The sequence below is a fragment of the Gymnoscopelus braueri genome, assembly GCF_963280865.1.
Source record: "Gymnoscopelus braueri genome assembly, chromosome: 7".
NCBI lineage: Eukaryota > Metazoa > Chordata > Actinopteri > Myctophiformes > Myctophidae > Gymnoscopelus > Gymnoscopelus braueri.
The window spans coordinates 23,421,999-23,441,988 of record NC_137608.1 but is presented as its reverse complement, the minus strand read 5'-3'; the positions used below and the strand labels follow the sequence as shown (position 1 = coordinate 23,441,988).

Genomic DNA, 19,990 nt, shown 5'->3' with positions numbered 1-19,990 from the left:
TCTGGCACCTGAGCATGGGTCCTGCAACTTCGACATCTGTCTGTGGTACCGTTGTGCAAATCTTGCCACTAAATCTCTGGAAAAAAGCCTATGGTTCCTCAGTGAAGCAAGGGTGAGGAACTGGTCTTCTTGGGGTGTTGTCGTCTCTAGGCCTGTCACAAGTATTACATAATCGTCTAATCGCAATTATTTGAGATAATCGCAATTATTTTTGCATAATCGTCATAATCGTTTCCATGTTGAAAGATTTTCACACATTTTCAAATACAAAAAAAAGCAGCAATAGCAGATCTACAAGCTTCGTGACGCTTTGTAAGCTTGTAGATCTGCTATTTCTGCTATTTTTACATGTATAAAAAATGATTAAATATGTCAATAATTTCGTTGTATATTTCAGTTATTTGTCATATCTGCCCTGTGCAATGTTTGATTACGAAGCCTTAAAGGCTCCACTGTTCAATGCGAAACACACAAATAAATCGTTAATCGCAATTATTTGAGTGACAATTAATCGTCAACTTAAATTTGTAATCGTGACAGCCCTAGTCGTCTCCCTGGGATGGCCACTTTGCGGTCGGTCTTTGACTTCACCAGTCTCATCTAAGTTTGGAAATGGTACCAGGCCAGGGCTGACACCAAATAATGCTCCCGCTCTGCGAAGCGGAACATCAGCTTCCACTTGCCCCTATCCTGAAGGGACATCTTTCCATGGCGGCAGTGTTGCTGCTTGGAGCGTTACACAAACCCAACAGGAGCCATGCCAGCACACACCTGCCAGCAGGTGTGTGCTGTCAGGTCGCTCAAAATGAGAGCGATTATCAACAGAAGCATATTGGGGTATTTTGTGCAAATTCTTTGGGGGCGCTACCCACACGTTTGGCTGTGGTGCTCATTCCACGATTGCAAAATCCTTCCAAGTTATACCTTGCTGTGACTAACCAACGATAAAAAAACAATACCAATTGGTATTATTGAAGGGGTTTATATACTAGAGTTTATATAGTATGTATGTATGTATGTATGTATGTATGTATGTATGTATATATATATATATACACACACACACACACACACATATATATATATATACATACAATACTGTATTAACGACCCTGTGCCAACACATTCCCGGAACCTGGACTCCATGTAGTCTAATGTGTTCTCCCTACCACTGGTCTAAGCCAGTCCAAGCTGCTTTGTATAAACACACACAGACACACACGCGGAGTCTGATGATAATCACAGCGCATGCCGTCATTACTCCGCATGGGTCACAGGGTCATGTCATGTGCAGCACGATCCAGAGAGAGAGACAAACTATATGTTCCAATTCTCTGTGTCCCTCTCAACCCATGGCCTCTCACATTTTCACCCAGTAGTGAGAGTAGATTGGAGTTCACTTAGGATCACATTTTACTGCCGACATGAACGCCTGTGAGAGGAGAAGCCAACAACTGCTTGAACTGCCCTGAAATCCAAGCCAGTGTCGGATACGAAAATCCAAATTGAGTCCAAATTCCTCCGTCCAGAATCTCAGAGGCTTGACAGATGGTTAATGAAAGGGGAAATTCTCCCTAAAATAGAGGCCAATATTGTAGACAGCTAGAACTCTCTCAATATAGCATACAAGATAAAGATATTTATACAATGCTCACATTCAGTGAACTAAGGATATCTGTGCATTTACTTGCTTCTCTCTATCTCTGCATTCAATGTGCTCCTATGTTTAAATGCAATATTTCTATACTAATGAGATTACAAGAATAGTCACTTTCTTCAGCTGAAAATGTGTCATTTTTTGGTTGGGCATGTAACGGAAAACTAAGACGGGATGTCCTGATCAAATCACCCAAAAACATGCCATTTTAATCTAACATGTTTGACATTGTATAATGTAATGCACAAAACAATGTGTTAATATACCATGACCAGATACCTAGTTTCGTGGAATGCAGGTATTTGCTGAGTGCTGAATCTGCCTATCCATGTCAAACTTCATGCTATTAAATGGTACCTTATAATAATAAGCTACCATTTGAGATGGGTAATCTTCCAAATAGCCCTGAAAAGTCCTTCCACACACTGTTCATGATCAAAAAGCATTTCAATAAGGTTGCAACGATATGGATCCCATTAACACTGTGCATTAAAATGCAATCCATATCCGGATATCTTATCTGGGTGATGAACGATATGATCTCTCCCTTGCATTTACACCTGGCTGACTTTGACTTAGATGAGATCTGATCACAATGTGATCCAGACAACCTCCATATCATCACATTGGTATTGCAATGTGTGCTGTGTATATTTATTTATTTGCTAATATTGCTATACAACTTGTACATTAACGTGCGTTTCCAAATAAGATATAGAGGAATCACATTTTAATTCAATGCAACAGACAACATCACAGATTAAAATATCATATATTCATAACTAAATATAACTCACCAGGTCCCCTAAGCCTTTTTGCCAAACCATAAAAAAAGCTGGTTCAAGTGAAGCACGTTTATTACAAACAACAAGAGATAATATCTCGAGGCCTGGGATCAGGGTCCCCACACATTTTTAGCAATGAATTTCCAAAACTTTTCCAGAATATTTAGCCCAATTTCCAGGCCTATAAAACAATCATTCAGCGCAATAATGTGTCTCTTACTCTTATGTACAATGCCCAAAGATAGGCAGTGTAGCAAAAATAAAGCATAGAATATAAAATAGTACAATTTCATTCAACATTTCGTGCAAAATTAGGGCATAGTGACCCTGCGAGCGAAAATAGGAGGGGTGGACGACGTCGTTGCACAGTTCGTTGTCGCTCGCGGTAGGTCAGGACGGTCTCATTCAAAAACATGTATTTTAATGTGATTTCATCGCCCGCTCGCTTCGCGTCACGTCGCGTCACGTCGCATCGCTGGCAGTGCGGATGGGGTGTTACACAGCCCGTTCGGCGAAAAACTACTTATGTTACATATTTTGTGTAATGTTATACATGTTTATGAAAATGTTTTGTATTAAAAAAAATCAATAGCCAAAAACAATGCATAGCCAAATATTTTTCCAGGACCCTTGATAAATTCCAGGACCTTTGATCAATTCCAAACCTTTTCCAGTACTGGATTTTTTAAATTTTTATTTCAAAATATTTCCAGGAATTTCATGACCGTGGGGACCCTGTGGGATGTAAGAGATGTGAAACAACTCTGTGTTCAGTCACTAACAATATCATAATCAGTTATGGCATTTCTGTGTCATTATAGCTCATACAGAAAATGCATCTGATTTAACTTGCCAAGTTGCCAGAGTAGCCTAGATGTCTAGTCTATATTGTAAAGCACCTAGAGGTAATCTATGCCTCTCTAGGCATAAAGTATTGTGCAGACTTCAGATTTCTTTCTTTTATTACCTTGATGAAATGGTCTGCGTTGTTATCGTCGGTCATGATGGTGTCCCACTGTTGACAAGATGATCCTGTCACCCCGGGGTGGTTGACAAAAGGTAAACAAAGGCTTGTCCTTTGACCTATCAAAGTTTCTATTCGGTGATGTTGAGATAGCCCCGGTGGCCGAGGATCGAGTCCCTGAGCCTTGTGCTACTGGTGACAGATCACGGTCATGGATGCTAATTGACACTGTCTCACCAAGCAGCAGCCACAGTGGAACACGGTACGTTCACTTCTTCGGGAAGCCGACGTGAGGCCACCCGGCCGGGTAGGATATTTATCAGGCCAGCTCGGCTCACAGCCTCGGGTTCCGACTCGCTCTTCCAGTCGTCTTGGATTCACTGTAGCGACCATGTAGAGTGGCAAACAAAAACTATCCCAGCAAGATGAGCAGGAAAAACAGCAGTAGACACGTAGCCCCGACGTGGACTAGCTCGCCACTTTTGGTGGGCGCAGAGTACGGGACGAGAATAGGGTATTTTTAGCCCGACGCAATGAAGTGCTGTAGTCCCGCTAGCGTCACGTTATGTGGTCGCAAGATACCGGGGCTCGGCTAACTTGTTATTAGCTTTTTTTGGCTAGCAATTAATCTGAAGCGACTGACTGTATCGCGGATCCAGTGTGGCTAAATAATTAACGCTATGCGACGACGCCAGCCGTGAAACATAAAGCAAGCAGGCCAAAGGTATCGTATGATAAAACGTGGCGTCGGTCAGCGATAGCGACGTTAATCAAAACTCGGCACACCGTGTTCCAGAGGTTGGATAGCAGATAGAAGAACGTTATACTACTGTAACATCGAGTTGAGGAGGCTGGAATAAAGGTACCAAGGAGGCGTCGGTGACCTCACCGTCACCCGGAAGTGCCGTGCGAATCAGGCTCTTTATTTACACACTGTCCTAATATTTGTGACGTCACTACAAAATCCTTGGCATCTTTTTCCTAGCGTCGAGCAGAGAGGTCTGCAACGCACCACCAGCTACTCCAGTGCTCAGTTAGAAGTCTAGACTGAATAAGTCACCATTCACCAACATTGGCAGTTGTATGTAGACGAATGTAAAAAGCATTAGCGCCAACCAGGCCGAATAACGGTGTATCTCAACAATGGCAAGAATGTCATGAAAGGTGACATGGGGAGAACCTCTATGGGAGATACTTGTCAAAGCAAGAATATACATACACATAAACCGAACCGACTCGGCAACTACGCAAGAGTGGTCTATACGACACGCCTGACAAAAAATCAGAGGAATGTTTAACATTTTGAATATTTAGATTCACGAATTATTATTATGACTACAGTAGTCTACCGTGTAATGTTATTATGTATGCATTAAGTATTTATGCACCAAAATCCTAATTTCATAAACATATTTTTTGTTTTGATGAGAGCAGTTATAAAAAGCCACTCGTGGACCACCATGGTTGGGACCTTCCGAGGTCCTACTTTTTGATGCATTACAGATCAAGGAAGCTTATTTAAGGAAGAGACGCGCTGGACGCCGGGGATGCGCCATGACTCTCATGAGTGGCAAACCTCGCACCGGAAGTTTGTCTACATGGCAGTGAATGGAGCCAGCTGACCAGCTCATGAAAAAACACTATTTCTGAACGATTGCAACCTTTGTCATATAATCGGTTCAGGAATATAAAAGAAGACATATCACAGGTTGTTTTCTAATCACTTGCTTTTTTAAAAGGCACACCGCAGAGTACAGCAACTTGAAATAGGCCTGGTCTACAAGATACGCTACACCATATGTACCTGCTACTTCACAAACGTCAATGATGTCCACAATCAGAACACCAGAGGGAGCTCCACTAATAGTAGGGGGCACTAAGTGAAAAATCGTTACGCGGTGGATAAAAGCATGACATTTGATACAGATGTCCCTTGGGTCATCCTAAAACATCCTAGAAGGGGTGCCCAAAAAAATCCATGTGAAAGTTCTGCCAGAAAACGTGTGTTTAGTCAAATATCTCCACTTTTTCACGAGCTGCACACGGACGACTTTTTGTACGACGCGAGGGGCCAGGAATGATTGCAGGACTGAATATACGTAACTTCCTTTAGGACGCACAAATGTTTGGGACACACAATTGACAGGTGCTTGTGATTGGTGCGGGGTAATGAATCACATCACCTGCCAATTGTGTGTCCCAAACATTTGTGCGTCCTAAAGGAAGTTACGTATATTCAGTCCTGCAATCATTCCTGGCCCCTCGCGTCGTACAGAAAGTCGTCCGTGTGCAGCTCGTGAAAAAGTGGATAGATATTTGACTAAACACACGTTTTCTGGCAGAACTTTCACATGGATATGAAACTAGAGGACAAAATATGACTCCACGTCTTAGGAATTAATTATTGGGTGAGTACAGACGGAGTTTAGAGCACTTTTATGGCCGCGCAGATCGGCACTACACAGTAGGGTGCCGAGAGCGATCTATGACTGTGTATTTGGAATACTTGAAATGTATGTAAGATCACAGACATTCTAGGGCTACCTAGAAGGGGTGCCCAAAAAAATCTGAAACAGGAAGTGAGCTATTGACCAAATTGAAAATGGCCGCCTAGTGTTGTCGATTGACTCAAAAGTCAACGAAAGAATCTCCAAAAAGTATAAAATGTGTCACACATGTCCCTTGGGTCATCCTAAGACATCCTAGAAGGGGTGCCCAAAAAAGTCTTCAACTGGAAGTGAGTTATTGACTAAATTGAAAATGGCCGCCTACAGTGTTGGCGATTGACTCAAAAAGCCTATAGAATATCCAAAAAGCATACAATTTGGCACATAGGTCCCTTGGGTCATCCTAACACATCCTAGAAGGGGTGCCCAAAATAATCTGAAACAGGAAGTGAGTTATTGACTAAATTGAAAATGGCCGCCTTCAGTGTTGAAAGATGATGCCAGATACCTAAAGAATCTCATAAAAGCATGAAATGTGGTACAAATGTCCCTTGGGTGATCTGTACGCATCCTACAAGGGGTGCCCAAAAAGGTTTTAAACAGGAAGTGACCGCCTAAAGCAGTTGACACAAAAGAAAACATAAAGGGACGTCATAAAAGTGTAATTTGGTACGTACATTGAGTGCTTCTTAATATATCCTTGAAGGGGTTATTTATTTGTTTGTTTTCTTGTTTATTAAACTTTTTAGGAAGGGACCATGTTGAAGAAATTCTAAATGGCTGTTTAAACAGTTGACCATGGCAGTCTGCATATTATGCAGACTCAATACGATATGCAGTGCATAACCTGCCGTATTTTGTAGTCTACCTTCTGTTTTCATTTCTACATCACTTATTTATTTTACTTTCTGCATTATTTTTTTATTGTACTCTTTGAATCTTCTTTATTTATCTAACTCTCTGCATATTCTTATTTATTTTACTCTGCATCTTATCTTACTCTGCATATTCTTATTTTACTCTCTGCATCTTATTAGTGTGGTTGCCCGAATGGGCAACCAGACCATAGTACTCTACTGACTTTATTCTTTATTCTAGATAAACTTTATTTCGGGCTGCTACTCCTCCCACAGTTTATTTTTCCCAATTTAATGCCATATGTCAAATTGACCGGTCTCACCGGGAATCGTGCGCTTGTACTTTGCTAAGAGATTGGTTACATAGTTTAATTGATATTGATTTATTAGTGCATTAAATGTCCCCATCCACTTTAATGGGAAAATGAAAAAACTCAAATTCAAGTATTTTTTTCTCAGAAACCGTAAGGGCTAGAGTTACAAGACTTGGAGGGGAGGTTCATAATTTAGTGCAAAATTATTTAAAAAAAGAATCACACCAGTCGGCCACATGGTGGCGCTATAACAGCCCACTTTACCTTTTGGCCTATAACTCTTGAACCATAGGTCATAGAATAAAAAAATCTTTTCCCCTGGATTCCTTGGGTCATGACGCAACTCCCCATTTAGGCCACGCCCATTTGCGTCAGGATAGATTTTCCGCCATTTTGAATTTTCTTCAAAACAGACTTTTAGCTCCTCCTCCCACATGTTTTGTCCAAATTTCACAAAAATCGGTACACATAATCTCTGGACCCATGCAATAAACACATTCAAGCGGAATTTTGATAGTCCATACCGTTCGTCCGTAAATGGCTTCCAAAGTTAGCGGGAGGGGCCCGTTTTACAAAAAAGGCCAAAAATCACGAACAAAACATCCGGTCAATCCCAAATTTAAATAACATGTCAAGGGTGGTTTACTCAACGAATCCCCAAAAGCATTTCCACTTTGATCCATAGGGGGCGCCACGAATGCGCAAAACGTAACCGTTTGATGCAAAAACCTTATTTTGGGGGGATCGATCCTCTCTAAATGAAACGCAAGTGATCTCAGGAGTGACGTGACAATGTAATTGGCGCAGCCTCCGACCGTATTCCTCCCAGCATATTCCTCGAGTCCCGACGGCAGCGACCCGCGACCCGCGTCGGCGCAACCACACTTTGCAATTGCCCTGAATTGCGAAAATTCTAGTTTATTTTGCACTCTACATCTTCTTGCTTGTTTTACACTCTATCTTCTCATGTATTTTCTTCTTGATCATTACTGTTTTTTTGTGATTAGTGTTTAGTAACTACATGTATTCAGGTGTGCCATTTCGTAATTACCAGCACATTGGCATAATGCTCTGCAAGGTAACCCAGCATCCCGGCATCTACACTTTCTCGAACAGAAGGGCTCAGCTTTGCAGCCACACTTCAGTTCTCTACAAACTTAAGCAGCCTCTGGCAAGAGTGTCCATAAAGGTGTCCACGAATCAGCGACTTTAATCCATCCATATTTGTCAGGAGATGGTAGAGATTGCATAGCTTTCAGGCTTCTGGACCAAATGCCAGATTGGGTGCTCGATTTGAATATTGTAGCATTGCAGCCCGTGTGGGAGGAGTGTTTTCCATTGAGAGACTATTAAAACTTTTTTTGGCACTCCTTATGATGCATTCAGATCACCCAAGGGACATTTGTACCAAATGTCATGCTTTTATGAGATTATTTTTTATGAGTGTCTTTTGCATCATCTGTCAACACTTCCTGTTTCAGATAATTTCAGGCACCCCTTCTAGGATGTCTTAGGATGACCCAAGGGACATGTATGCCAAATTGTATGCTTTTATGAGATTCTTTAGTTGTCTTTTGAGTCAATCGACAACACTGTAGGCGGTCATTTTCAATTTTGTCAATGACTCACTTCCTGTTTAAGATTTTTTTGGGCACCCCTTCTGGGATGTCTTGGGATGACCCAAGGGACATGTATGCCAAATTGTATGCGTTTATGAGATTCTTTAGTTGTCTTTTGAGTCAATAGATAACACTGTAGGCGGCCATTTTCAATTTTGTCAATAACTCACTTCCTGTTTCAGATTCCTTTGGGCACCCCTTCTAGGATGTCTTAGGATGACCCAAGGGACATATGTGCCAAATCTTATGCTTTTTGGAGATTCTTTTGGTGTCTTTTGAGTCAACGGTCAACAGTTTAGGTGGCCATTTTGAATTTTGTCCATAACTCACTTCCTGTTTAAGATTTTTTTGGGCACCCCTTCTAGGATGTTTTAGGACAGGGACATCTGTATCAAATGTCATGCTTTTATCCGCCGCGTAACGATTTGGCAATTTTTGGTGGTTAGTACCCCCTACTATAATCACGTTCAACCCAGATTTGGCTCAAACAAGGGGTTAAATTTGTTCTCCTGCTATGCGATTAAAATGTGAAACAGTCAAAAAGGAGTGTAAATCCCTGCTCTCCTTCAAAACCGCTTTAAAAGAGCACTTACAGGTGGCTGCAATTCGAAAAGTCTGTTTATATGATGTTTTGCATAGTATTGTATTTGTCTGTCATTAAATGTTTTGATGAATTGAGTACAAAGGACCCCAATGGAAACAAGCCATAGTCTTTCTTGGGTTTAAAATCCTCTCAGCAGACCTTGTATTGAACTGTACTTTCCTGTGCTTTTTTTGGCAAACTGCTAATAAAGTATTCAATCAATCAGCCGAGTATTTTCTAAAGGTCTCAATCGTCCAGAAACAGTGTTTGTTCATAAGCTGTCTAGCCGGCTCTCATAGACTCATAGAATGTTATTTCACTGAACTTCCGGTATGAGTCTGCCACCCAGTGAGACAAATCTGCTGGCTGGAATTGCTGGATAGAGAAAATGACGTCAGTGTCACAGTTCTGACCAGAGTTATCAGACAGCCGGAGCCTGCATAATTTTCTTTGAAGAGAAATTGGGCAGTGATTTCGCTAAGTACTTAAAATTAGTATTTTTTTTTGTATTCAGCTATGGGTATAGAATGTATTTTGCATGCCAACCCCCCATCATAGAGTCTACATGAGGGACTTGAGTAAAAGCAGAGTATGTTCTGACGTTGAAACGTGTGTGCGTGTCAGTCTTTTCCAACACAACAGGGGGGTTGGCATGGGGTGTCTACATTGTAGACTAGACAGTCTAGACTACACAACACACTACCCCATTATCCCCAGAATGTGTGACCCCGATGATGTGACCACACCTACAGTATAACTCTATGGACCACACAGGGTCATGTGTGCTTTTGAAGAAGCCCTTCTGTCATTACATCATTGATAACAGAATGCTTTTCTTTTGTATTACTTAAAATGTTGTATATCAAATCAACAGAAAATAACAATGCTGAGAAACATATACCACAATACAATAATAAAAGAATAACAAAAAACAAAAATCTTAAACATTTATATATACAGAATGCTTTTCAAGTGACACAGAATTCCATCCACCTCAATAATTGGGAATTATCCCTAGAATAGTAGCCTACTGCACGTAAGGATGTGGTTTGACACCCATGAGCATAAACATATAGGCTATGTATAAAACTAGAGTTTTGAGCCACTACGTGGCCCTCAAAGCTAGTAGCCTAAAATATAGGCTATATATAGTATTATTACAATTATTGTGGGCATGCACATGGCTACATATTTAATGACAAACGAGATGCAACAACAGAGGCCGCACAACAGATGAGCGCAGACTTTTAGTTATGTGTGGGCAAGGCGTATGTTCTATGAGTCGATGTGTGCCTGGTGACAACACACACACGGGGCAGCTTCACACGTTGTAATTCACAGAGAGAATTTTTTGTCCACAGCCGTGAGGCAGGTCCGAGGCTCTGGTCCGTTGTGCTCTCTCCCACGCGTGCTTCAGAATTCCACCACACTCCTGGGCAAGGCCGCGCCCCTTGAACTCAAACACGCCCCCACGGCCGTCTTTGATTGAATATTTTATTAGGCAAAAAATGTAAAACAGCACAGTTACATTTAAAATACTTTGTCTAACAGGTCCGTTCATAAAAGTCCTTGCGGACTTGTTTCCAATGAGGGCCTTGGTATTCAATTCATAGGCATATATAGTGGCACCACAGTTCAAATATCATTACAAAATAAACAGCAAAAAAATAATAACACTATGTACAACAAAAAAAATAAAAAAGAGGGGAAAAAAATGATATGTACAAGAACAGGGGGGGAGGGTCTGCTGTCTAACGGGAAAATGGTACTACCTCCTCCTTTGGCCTCCTGAAAGGTGATTTTTTTAAGGCTCTTTTAAATGAGCCCAGCGAACTGCATTTTTTGAGGGATGGAGTTAGACTATTCCAATCCTGGGTGGCAGTGCTGTAGAAGGAGAATTTGCCCATGTTTGTTTTATGGGTGGGTGGTACCAAATTGTTGTTAACGCTCCCTCTGGTATTGTGACTGTGGGTGTCGCTAACCTTTTGGAGGTATTTACTCAGATATGCGGGAATAGGGGGCATATCGGGCAAATTTGCATTTACAATTTTGAAGGCCAGTCCCATTTTTAGTTGTTTAACCCTGTCTTCCACCCTGAGCCAGCCTAGGCTGGCAAAATGGGTGGGAGAAAGGTGGGTCATGGGCCCCAATCCGAGGAGTAGCCGAATCAGTTTGTTTTGGGAGGTTTGAAGCTTAGTCTTCAGTGAAACTGAGGTGTTGGAGTACCAGGAGGTGCAAGCATAGTCAAAAAGTGGTTGAATCAGGGCCCCAGAGAGGGTCCTGAGGGCCTGAGGGTTGACAAAAGAGGAAACTCTGCCCATAAATTTGGTTCTCTGGTTTACTCTTTTGACCACCTTTGTAGCCATGCTTTCACCTGTCAGGTATTTGTCAAGAACACAAATCAAATAGGTAATCTCTTCTTTGCTAGAGATAATTGTGTCATCAACTTTGACTTTTGACTAGCGCCTCCTCAACTTGCAACTTGTCCTCTCCCGAGATCAGGAGTGCAGAGTCATCAGCGAACAGGAACAATTTGCAGTTACAGGCAGCACTCATGTCGTTAATGTATAGAAGAAACAGTAACGGCCCTAGAATGCTGCCCTGAGGAACCCCACAGCTCACCGGGAGGGATGAGGACATGGTTCCGTTGATGTCAACCACTTGTTCTCTTCCCTCCAGGTAAGATCTCATCCAGTTTAGTGATGTGCAGTCAAAACCAATCGCCCTCAGCTTATCAAGTAAAATTGAGTGGTTTACAGTGTCGAACGCTTTTTGGAGGTCCAACATGACCATGCCGCAGTATTTGCCCGCGTCTACCTCACGTTTGATGTAGTCGGTCAGATACAGTAGGCATGTGTCAGTGGAATGGGAGGTTCTGAAGCCCGATTGGAATTCAAACAACAGTTTATGCTCGCTGAGGTAGCTGTTGATTTGTTCTTGAATTAATCGCTCTACAACCTTTGAGATGGAACAAAGGATGGAAACAGGCCTATAGTTGCCAGGTTCTAATTTGCTTCCTTTTTTATGCAGAGGGATTACTCTTGCCAACTTGAAATCCTGTGGGACGTGACACTGGCTGATGGATAGGTTTGTGATTTGGGCTACTATGGGGGCAATAGCAGTAGCTGCGTCTCTGAGGAATCTGGTGGGGATATTGTCAAGGCCGGTGGCCTTGTTTGGCTGGAGGGCGAGTAGTTTTTTCTGCACATCATCAGCATTTACTGGTTTGAGTGCCAGCGAGGCGTCCAAACACGCCCCCACGGCCGTACTCTATGAGAACATAGGCTAACGCAGTTATCTACGCCGTGGGGGCGTGTTTGGGTTCAAGGGCCGTGGCCTTGCCCAGGAGTGCGTGGAATTCTGAAGCACGCCTCTCCCACAGCCATGAGAAGTTGATGTTGAAGCTGTTTGAGCTAAGCTATGTGTGCTAAACAACACAACCTGGATTAGAACATTGCACTTAACCTACGTTATACTCCCGACCTGGAGGCAGCAAAGTGCCGTAAGGCAGGGCAACTCGCTCGCTTCAGCTTGCTCGGTGGTGCCTCACGTGGCTCAAGTTCGCTTGAGATGGCGCGCCTCCGTCGCGGTCCAAAACTATACGGGCTAAAGAAATAGCCCGCAGTTGTTGTAGGCAGAGGCACTTCCGCGTTGGCCACAGAAGGGGGCTGGTTTATAGCACAACTGGTATAGACTTTGTAATGTCGCAGCAAAGTGCCATAAGGCTAGCCTCGCGTAGCCAGACTATATCACTGCGTGGATATGAGTCTGGTGCTTCCATGAGGACGTTTTTTTTCCCAAGGGGCGGGATCAAAACAATGGCCCTCGACGCAATTGGTTAGACCTACAACCAACTACCAATTACAGTCTCCCATATTCGAATACTGGGCCCTGATTGGTCACCCACGTCTTCTGGAGCAGGAAATGGATTCTCTATGGAGCGGTGCCAGACCCAAATCGCAGAGTGCAATTTTTTTTTGCACTCGCAGATTTGTCTGGTCCCAGGCTACCATAAGGCATCCAGTGTGGCGGGAAGTACATGAAGAAGAAGCGACAGGCATGATCGATTTTTAGGCAAAATGTGTGAAGAAAATTGGACAGTTGGTCTGCTAGAACATAGTAGAAACAAAGGGTCCTACCAGAATGTCCCGGAAGTTCAACCACTATGTGACTGTATATGGATAAGATAAGATAATACAAAAATAAAATAAAATAAAATAAAATGTCTCAACTTCTTAATGATGTTCACCTCCCGTAACTATAGGCTATCCGGATACAGGATAGGTGGGCACTAGGGACATCTGGGCACCATATTTTTGGCACTTTGGGGGGGAGAAGAGTGGGCGCTAGGGAAATGTGGGCACCCAGAAGACTGGGCACTAGGAAGAGTGGGCACTAGGTTCACTGATGCACTGCCTGTGAGATTGAATACATTATTAACAATGATGCTAGATGCCAGAGGTGGGGACTTGGACTTAAGACTCACAAATGTTATGACTTGCTTGAGCTTGATGACTTGATGATTTGTTTGATCAAATAAAAAAAAGACTTGGATTTGAATGCCAGTGACTCTGGACTTAACTTGGACTTCAACCTCAATGACTTGTGACTTGACTTGAGCCCTCTCTTGACTTGAGACTTCAAGTCTTTTCAAGTCATTTAATACCTTCCTATAAGCCCAAATATTAAAAAAGTGTCCCACAAAACATTAATTCAATTCATATCACTAATCAGTGCCACCGCTACGCACACACAGAACATGCACTTCGGGTATAGGGCACCATGTTCCCGAGGGGGCATCAAAACGATCCAAGCCAATCATGAAAGGCTAATAATCATAAATGAGTTGATAATCATAGAGCTATTTAAATTTAAGATGAATTAGAAATAAATAAAAGTACTGTATCACGTTCGGTTGGACTGGAAAGAAACCTTGTTTAAAAACAAATACAAATTGTGAAAAATGCACATGATTTATGTAAATCTTTATATATTATTAATTGGCATTATGACTTGGTTGGGAGTGGGACTCGTAAAAAAAAGCGTAAAAAGGCCACCTATTACCTGGCATTGAATTGCTATATAGCACATTGTCATCATTAAAGGCATGCTTTCCATTGTTTTGTGTGGAAGGAACAATGCGTTGCAATGATGGTGGCTCATTTGCAATTGCTTGGTCTATTTCACCCATGTGTTTGGGGGTTTAAAGAACAGTGGGCTAAATATCATTTACCAATAACAAAGCAGCATGCTACTGCATGTAAAGTTATAAAACAGTCCTAATCCAGGTGCCCAGAGTCTTCCTAGTGTCCAGATTTCCCTAGTGCCCACTCTTCTCCACCCTACAGTACCCAGAAATCCCTATAGTGCCCAGATTTCCCTAATGCCCACTCTTCTCCACCCCTAAGTGCCCACTCCAGGTGCCCACCTTTCCTGTTACCGCCTGTTCGACATTCCGAATCCTGAAATCAAATACAAATTAGATTTCCGCAATACAATGCGATATTTCCTCCTGTCCTTCACCAATCACAAACGTAATGGGAATTTTCATGCCCAGACCAATCGGGACATCCCGAAAAGAAATGATTGAATTATCTAAAAACACTACGATCTATCACCGTAATCAGCTTGATCGTGAACTTTGAACTGGTCAAGTTTGATTATGCAAAGGAGTTTGAAGTCCTCAGTGTTGACTGTATGTAAATGGTGCAATTGTGCATACTGAGCTGACTGACTGCCATCATGTCATGTGTGTGAGTATATGCACGCGCGCGCGCACGTTCACCGGCTCACGTGGATCCTCCGAATCGTGCCACACTCGGGTCTCATTGACTTCCTGTAAATAGTGCCATGTAGTAACATCTGATATCTCCCAAAATGAGAAACGTCCATCCATTTTTCGTGGCACAATGCCTATAATATTGTTCTAATAATAAAACGCATCTTCTTGTTATTGCTGTCAAAGCGGAGCAGACATATTTTGGGGTTGGTCGTGTGAACGTGCCGTGGCGCGGCTGTCTGTCATAATATCCCTCCGCCGTTTTTTGTCCCCTTTCAGACTGTTTTGGTCTTTTCGCTGTTAGCAACGGACTAGAATCCAAGAGAGCCTGGAAACCCCGTTTGACACATAATCGAAAATAACCTTTAGAATTGAATAACCAATTGACAAGAGGTGTACTAGATACGCTTATTGCCTAAAAAGCAATTGGCACATATTGTCTTTTTTTTTAAGATAGGTTTTTTGTTCCGTTTTAATAGATATTGTACATATTGCTAATTTAGCTAGCTTTATTAGCATAGCATCTTCCTTGAACGGCCAGCCCTAGACAAGCCTAGCCTAGTCCTGCTCTGCTAGCTAGCTTGCATATCAGAGTGACTGCTAGCTGGCTGTCACGCAGCTGAAAACGGTCTCCACCATCGTCGGCGTGCAGCTGGTCGTTTCAAAACATTAGAACAACACTTGCAAACGTCGTCGTTTATGGGACCGACACCATGTCAATGAAGGCTGGTGGAAATCGCAAGCCCGGCGGCGGCGGCAGCAGCAGCGCCGGCGGTGCCGCTGCCTCTGGTGCTGCAGGGGGAAGCGGCGGCGGCGGCGGAGGACGGCAGAATGTAGGCAGGTCGGTGGAAAGAGAAAACACCCCGTGGCGACATATTTACACACTGCCTGATCGTGATGTTGACTTTGTGCCGTGCCACAGTGCCAGCGAGACCCCACGGTGTTAGTTGTGGGAAGTGACATTTTAGTTATGCTGTGGAAAAACGTGTATTTTTGTGTGGTGCGTTCTAGTGAACGTATTTTGGGGCCTTGTTGCGACGTGTTTGGTCCCCCCCCTAGCTTAACGTTGAGGCCTGTGTCTGCTGCTCCGGCGTTAGGAACTTCGACCTAACGTTACCTCTCCCATCATCCGTGAGACGATCGTGCACGGCACCACGTATATTTTGGCCTTATTTTGAACGAGCAGCATATTTTCACGAGAGCTTGTGGTGGTAATGTCACTCGCTTGTTTGCTGATGTTAAACTAACGTCCACTAGACATAATCCAGCCCTGTCTGAAGTTCATAGCCGGGTAGCCGCTAACCGTTAGCTGATTAGCCGTTTGACAGCCCGTGCTTTTAATCAAGTGCGCTCGCCTCATTCAGTGTTAATGTCTGCTTAACGGAATGCACCATGGCAACTTTGATCTGCGATCGCACTGTAAGGAGACACTGGTTTTGTTTTGACGTGATTGACACGCGTCTGGCATGTTTCCGCAACAATGCTGCAATGGGTTTGCCAAAGAAATTGATACAAAAATGTGTGGGCGCATGCATGAGAGAAAGGGGCGGGGTGGTGAAGGGGTGAGGAGGAGAGGAGATAGGAATTACAGGCTTTCAACCTTGACGTTGCCGCTTATGTGAAATAGTGTCCTTGAAACATGACATTTATGAAATACTCCAGATCACCAATGCAGTAGGTGTTTGCATATCTGTGCGTTTTACTTGATTATTTGGAGGGCCACTAGGACAGCATGTCCCTTTCATTGCACAGGCTTTATCCAATGGGGTCATGCCCAAGATGTTGTAAAATTAGGTTGGACTAGTTAGACACCCCTTGTAACTGTGGTGTACACTAGCCTATCTTAATAATAATGTTGGTATTGTGATTTAGTTGTCATCAAAGAATATGAGCTTTTATTGTGCTGCTGCTCAGTGCTCAGTAGTAGCTGCTGTGAGGCTAATATTGTTGGAAATGAATCAAACCTGCTGTTCAGTTATGAAAGTGGGAATTTCCTACTTTCACTCAACTCGGAGGAAGAAGAAGAGAATTGTGTGTTTAGGGCACTGTGCCAGCTACCCATACAAGGTGCATTTTAGGACACGCTTAGAGAAAGGCTACAGTGTTTGGCTGACAGCCACTTGAACATGAGTATACATGGATCATCAGTCCATGCAGTTGTAGATCAGGTGGTGATGATAACCCGGGTTCTCCCCATATAGTGTAACAATGGCTCTGCTGCATATACATTTTCAGCAACATCACTGTGAATTTTTAACAGGTCAATCCTAAACCCTGCCATAACAGCATATCAGTTTTATGTTGTTTAGGGCTCCACAGCAGTACCGTGTCACAAAATCCTGGTAGAGAACCCCGAATGACAATGTAATTTTTTGACAATGATGTCCTTATTTCTTTCAGAGGACGACACAGTGGCAAAGGTCCTTCTACATCAGTAAGTAGTAGCCTATATTCATTTAATTACTGCTTTTTCATAAAGCTTTGTAATCTAAAGGCTGTACCCATGATTCTCTTTTTAAATGTATTATGTACTTTATGTGACCATCATGTGAAATGTTATGTAAACTTTTCGCTCTTTACTGCCACCACCTTCAGCAGACCACTCGGTAGAATAAGAAATATTGTTTCTGGGACCTTCTTGGCTGAATAAAGGATAAATAGTAATCACAATCCTGTGTATATACTGTGATGACAAAGAAGTATAATTCATCAATTACAAAACATACTTTCACCTAAAGATCATAAAATACGATGTATGTATATCATATGTCAGTCACATTGGTTCAATGAGTTGTACAGGGTAAACTACAATAGGTACAGCATCTTCATATTCAACACTGGATTAGATTGTTGATGTCTTTATATGCATGTGTACAGTATATACACACACACACAATATTATATTTAAACAGGGTAATAGTTGTCACCGTTAATCCCAACTAAAGTCTGATGTTTTGTTAATCTTAGACTAGTCTCATTTGTCTTTCAATAATATGCGCATTGGAGCATCTTTAAAGAGGAATTTAATTGTATTAACAGAAAGTACTGCTTCATGCCGGACGTTTAAAAAAAAATTGCATTCTGTATAATCATTGGAGTAGAATTATATCCATTGCCTTGTATAAATTAATGTTAAATTAATGTATCATTCTTTCCATCTGCAGCCAGCCAGCATTCATAAAAACTGTTGCAATCAACAGTATTGCCTTTATATGTACTTAAACCACTTGCTAACATTCCTTTTTAGACGGTTGTGGACATTTGGTATTTGAGTTGGTGAAATGGTATTGAAATAATGTTTTTTATAAATATATGTAGGTGTAATACACATACAAGTAAAAACTGATATTGAGATTTTTTCGCTTAAAATATATATCTATATAACGTAATGTTAGATTACCTAGCAACTAGTTTCACACTCCTCACTGCTTTGCATTTCCTGGTTGACAATCGCTGGCGTGCAACGACAGGGAAAAGGAGATTAATCTAATTCCTGCACAGATGTTTTTTCTTCCAGAGATGTTTTTATTCTGCCTTCTTTCAAGGGCAAGGCCTTCATTTTACGAACCATGTGTTTTGTTTTTTTCTTCCTCCAAAGTACATATGGTACAAGATGCAGTACTTTACACTATAAACAAATGGGCTGAGTGACTGTTCAACGTTGTAACTGAGTTGTTGTTTTTCCTCAGGTTGTTTTCAATGGTGTATATGCAAATATGAGGATGGTCCACGTCTTGACATCAGTTGTGGTATGTTTGCTCTGTCCTGTCTGTGAGATTTAGCTCCATTCACAGAATGTCATATGCAGTGTATGCTTTTGGAATTGGTCCTACTGTATGTGTGATGCTCAGGAGGAGGCAAGGAAAGCAGAATATAAACTGTCAGAGAAAACCCTGTGTGAATCGGCCATGCAAGTCCTGCCTACTGTAAACGAATTGGTTACAACAGCATGCCTTGCAGGCTGTCATTCACCACATGCTGTTGTCTCCAAAATGTCTACGCTGCAATAAACCAAGCCTGTGTAATTATAAGAGACAGCTGGTTGCAGAAACAAAGCAGAGATTGATCAATCATTTGTTTATTTCAGTTTTGCTGCAGATTGGTTCGTAAACCTGTTTTCAGAGGGGATAAATTCATAGTGATACTGCAATGTATGACTGACTATTGCACACAATGAAAGTGATTGGTTTACTTGTTTACAGGGGACCAAGTGTGAGCTGAAAGTGAAGAATGGCACAGTCTATGAAGGAGTGTTTAAGACATACGGCCCAGAGGTAAGGATCACCAGGTCAGGGAGAGCTGGTCATAATATTGACATTATGACAATATTTGATATTTTGTTTTCCTTATGCATATTTTAAACAGAAGCCCTCCCCCTTGAATCACAGAAATACTGTTTTACTAGGGACTACTATTTTACCAACAGTACTTGGATTAGAATTCAAAATAATATAGAAGAAATGCAAAGCAATTCAACATATAGAATACTCAGAATGTTTTGTTTTACTTAAAAAGTTAATTTCTGATGTAAACGGAGGGTCCAGGGAATTCAGGCAAGTTGCTTTTGCGCCTATACGTACCTCATAACTTTGCAGTGAGTGACATACCATTTACACGTTTTTCTGAAACCAAACCTTGTCTGTGCTATCTGAGGGTTTCCACCAATTTCACTTATTGGCTCCCACTCCACGTTTTCCACAAACTTCTCAGTAACACTTCCTATGAAGTCCATGTCTATATATGAACATACTTATAATAAATTATAATCTGCTTATACAATTTATAAAGCATTTTATAATGACTTAAAAGGTCTGCACTGTATGAATACACTGTGATCTGCTTAAAACGCTGTATAATTACAGTTATCAGCACTCATGAATACTTGATAATGCTTTATAACAATAAGCATAACACATAAAGTGTTTTATTATAATTATGTATAATGTCCAATATAATGTTATAACTGCTGGTCATTTGCGTTTTGG

General features: G+C 41.9%; 2 protein-coding genes across 14 annotated transcripts in view; one reads left to right on the top strand and one right to left on the bottom strand.

The window, feature by feature from the left end:
- Nucleotides 1-4,580, bottom strand: part of mapkapk5 (MAPK activated protein kinase 5) — a 29,936-nt gene extending 25,356 nt beyond the window's left edge. Inside the window, exon 1 of the mRNA XM_080434468.1 lies at nucleotides 3,410-4,580. Coding sequence (XP_080290594.1) covers nucleotides 3,410-3,445 — 36 coding nt within the window. The 5' untranslated portion in view covers nucleotides 3,446-4,580. The remainder of the gene's footprint in view (nucleotides 1-3,409) is intronic.
- Nucleotides 4,581-15,293: 10,713 nt separating this feature from the next.
- atxn2 (ataxin 2) overlaps nucleotides 15,294-19,990 on the top strand; it is a 34,706-nt gene continuing 30,009 nt past the window's right edge. For all 13 annotated transcript variants that reach the window (XM_080432355.1, XM_080432349.1, XM_080432354.1 and 10 more), the window contains exons 1-4: nucleotides 15,294-15,846; nucleotides 17,406-17,439; nucleotides 18,695-18,754; nucleotides 19,208-19,279. In XM_080432355.1, coding sequence (XP_080288481.1) covers nucleotides 15,719-15,846; nucleotides 17,406-17,439; nucleotides 18,695-18,754; nucleotides 19,208-19,279 — 294 coding nt within the window. In that variant the 5' untranslated portion in view covers nucleotides 15,294-15,718. The remainder of the gene's footprint in view (nucleotides 15,847-17,405; nucleotides 17,440-18,694; nucleotides 18,755-19,207; nucleotides 19,280-19,990) is intronic.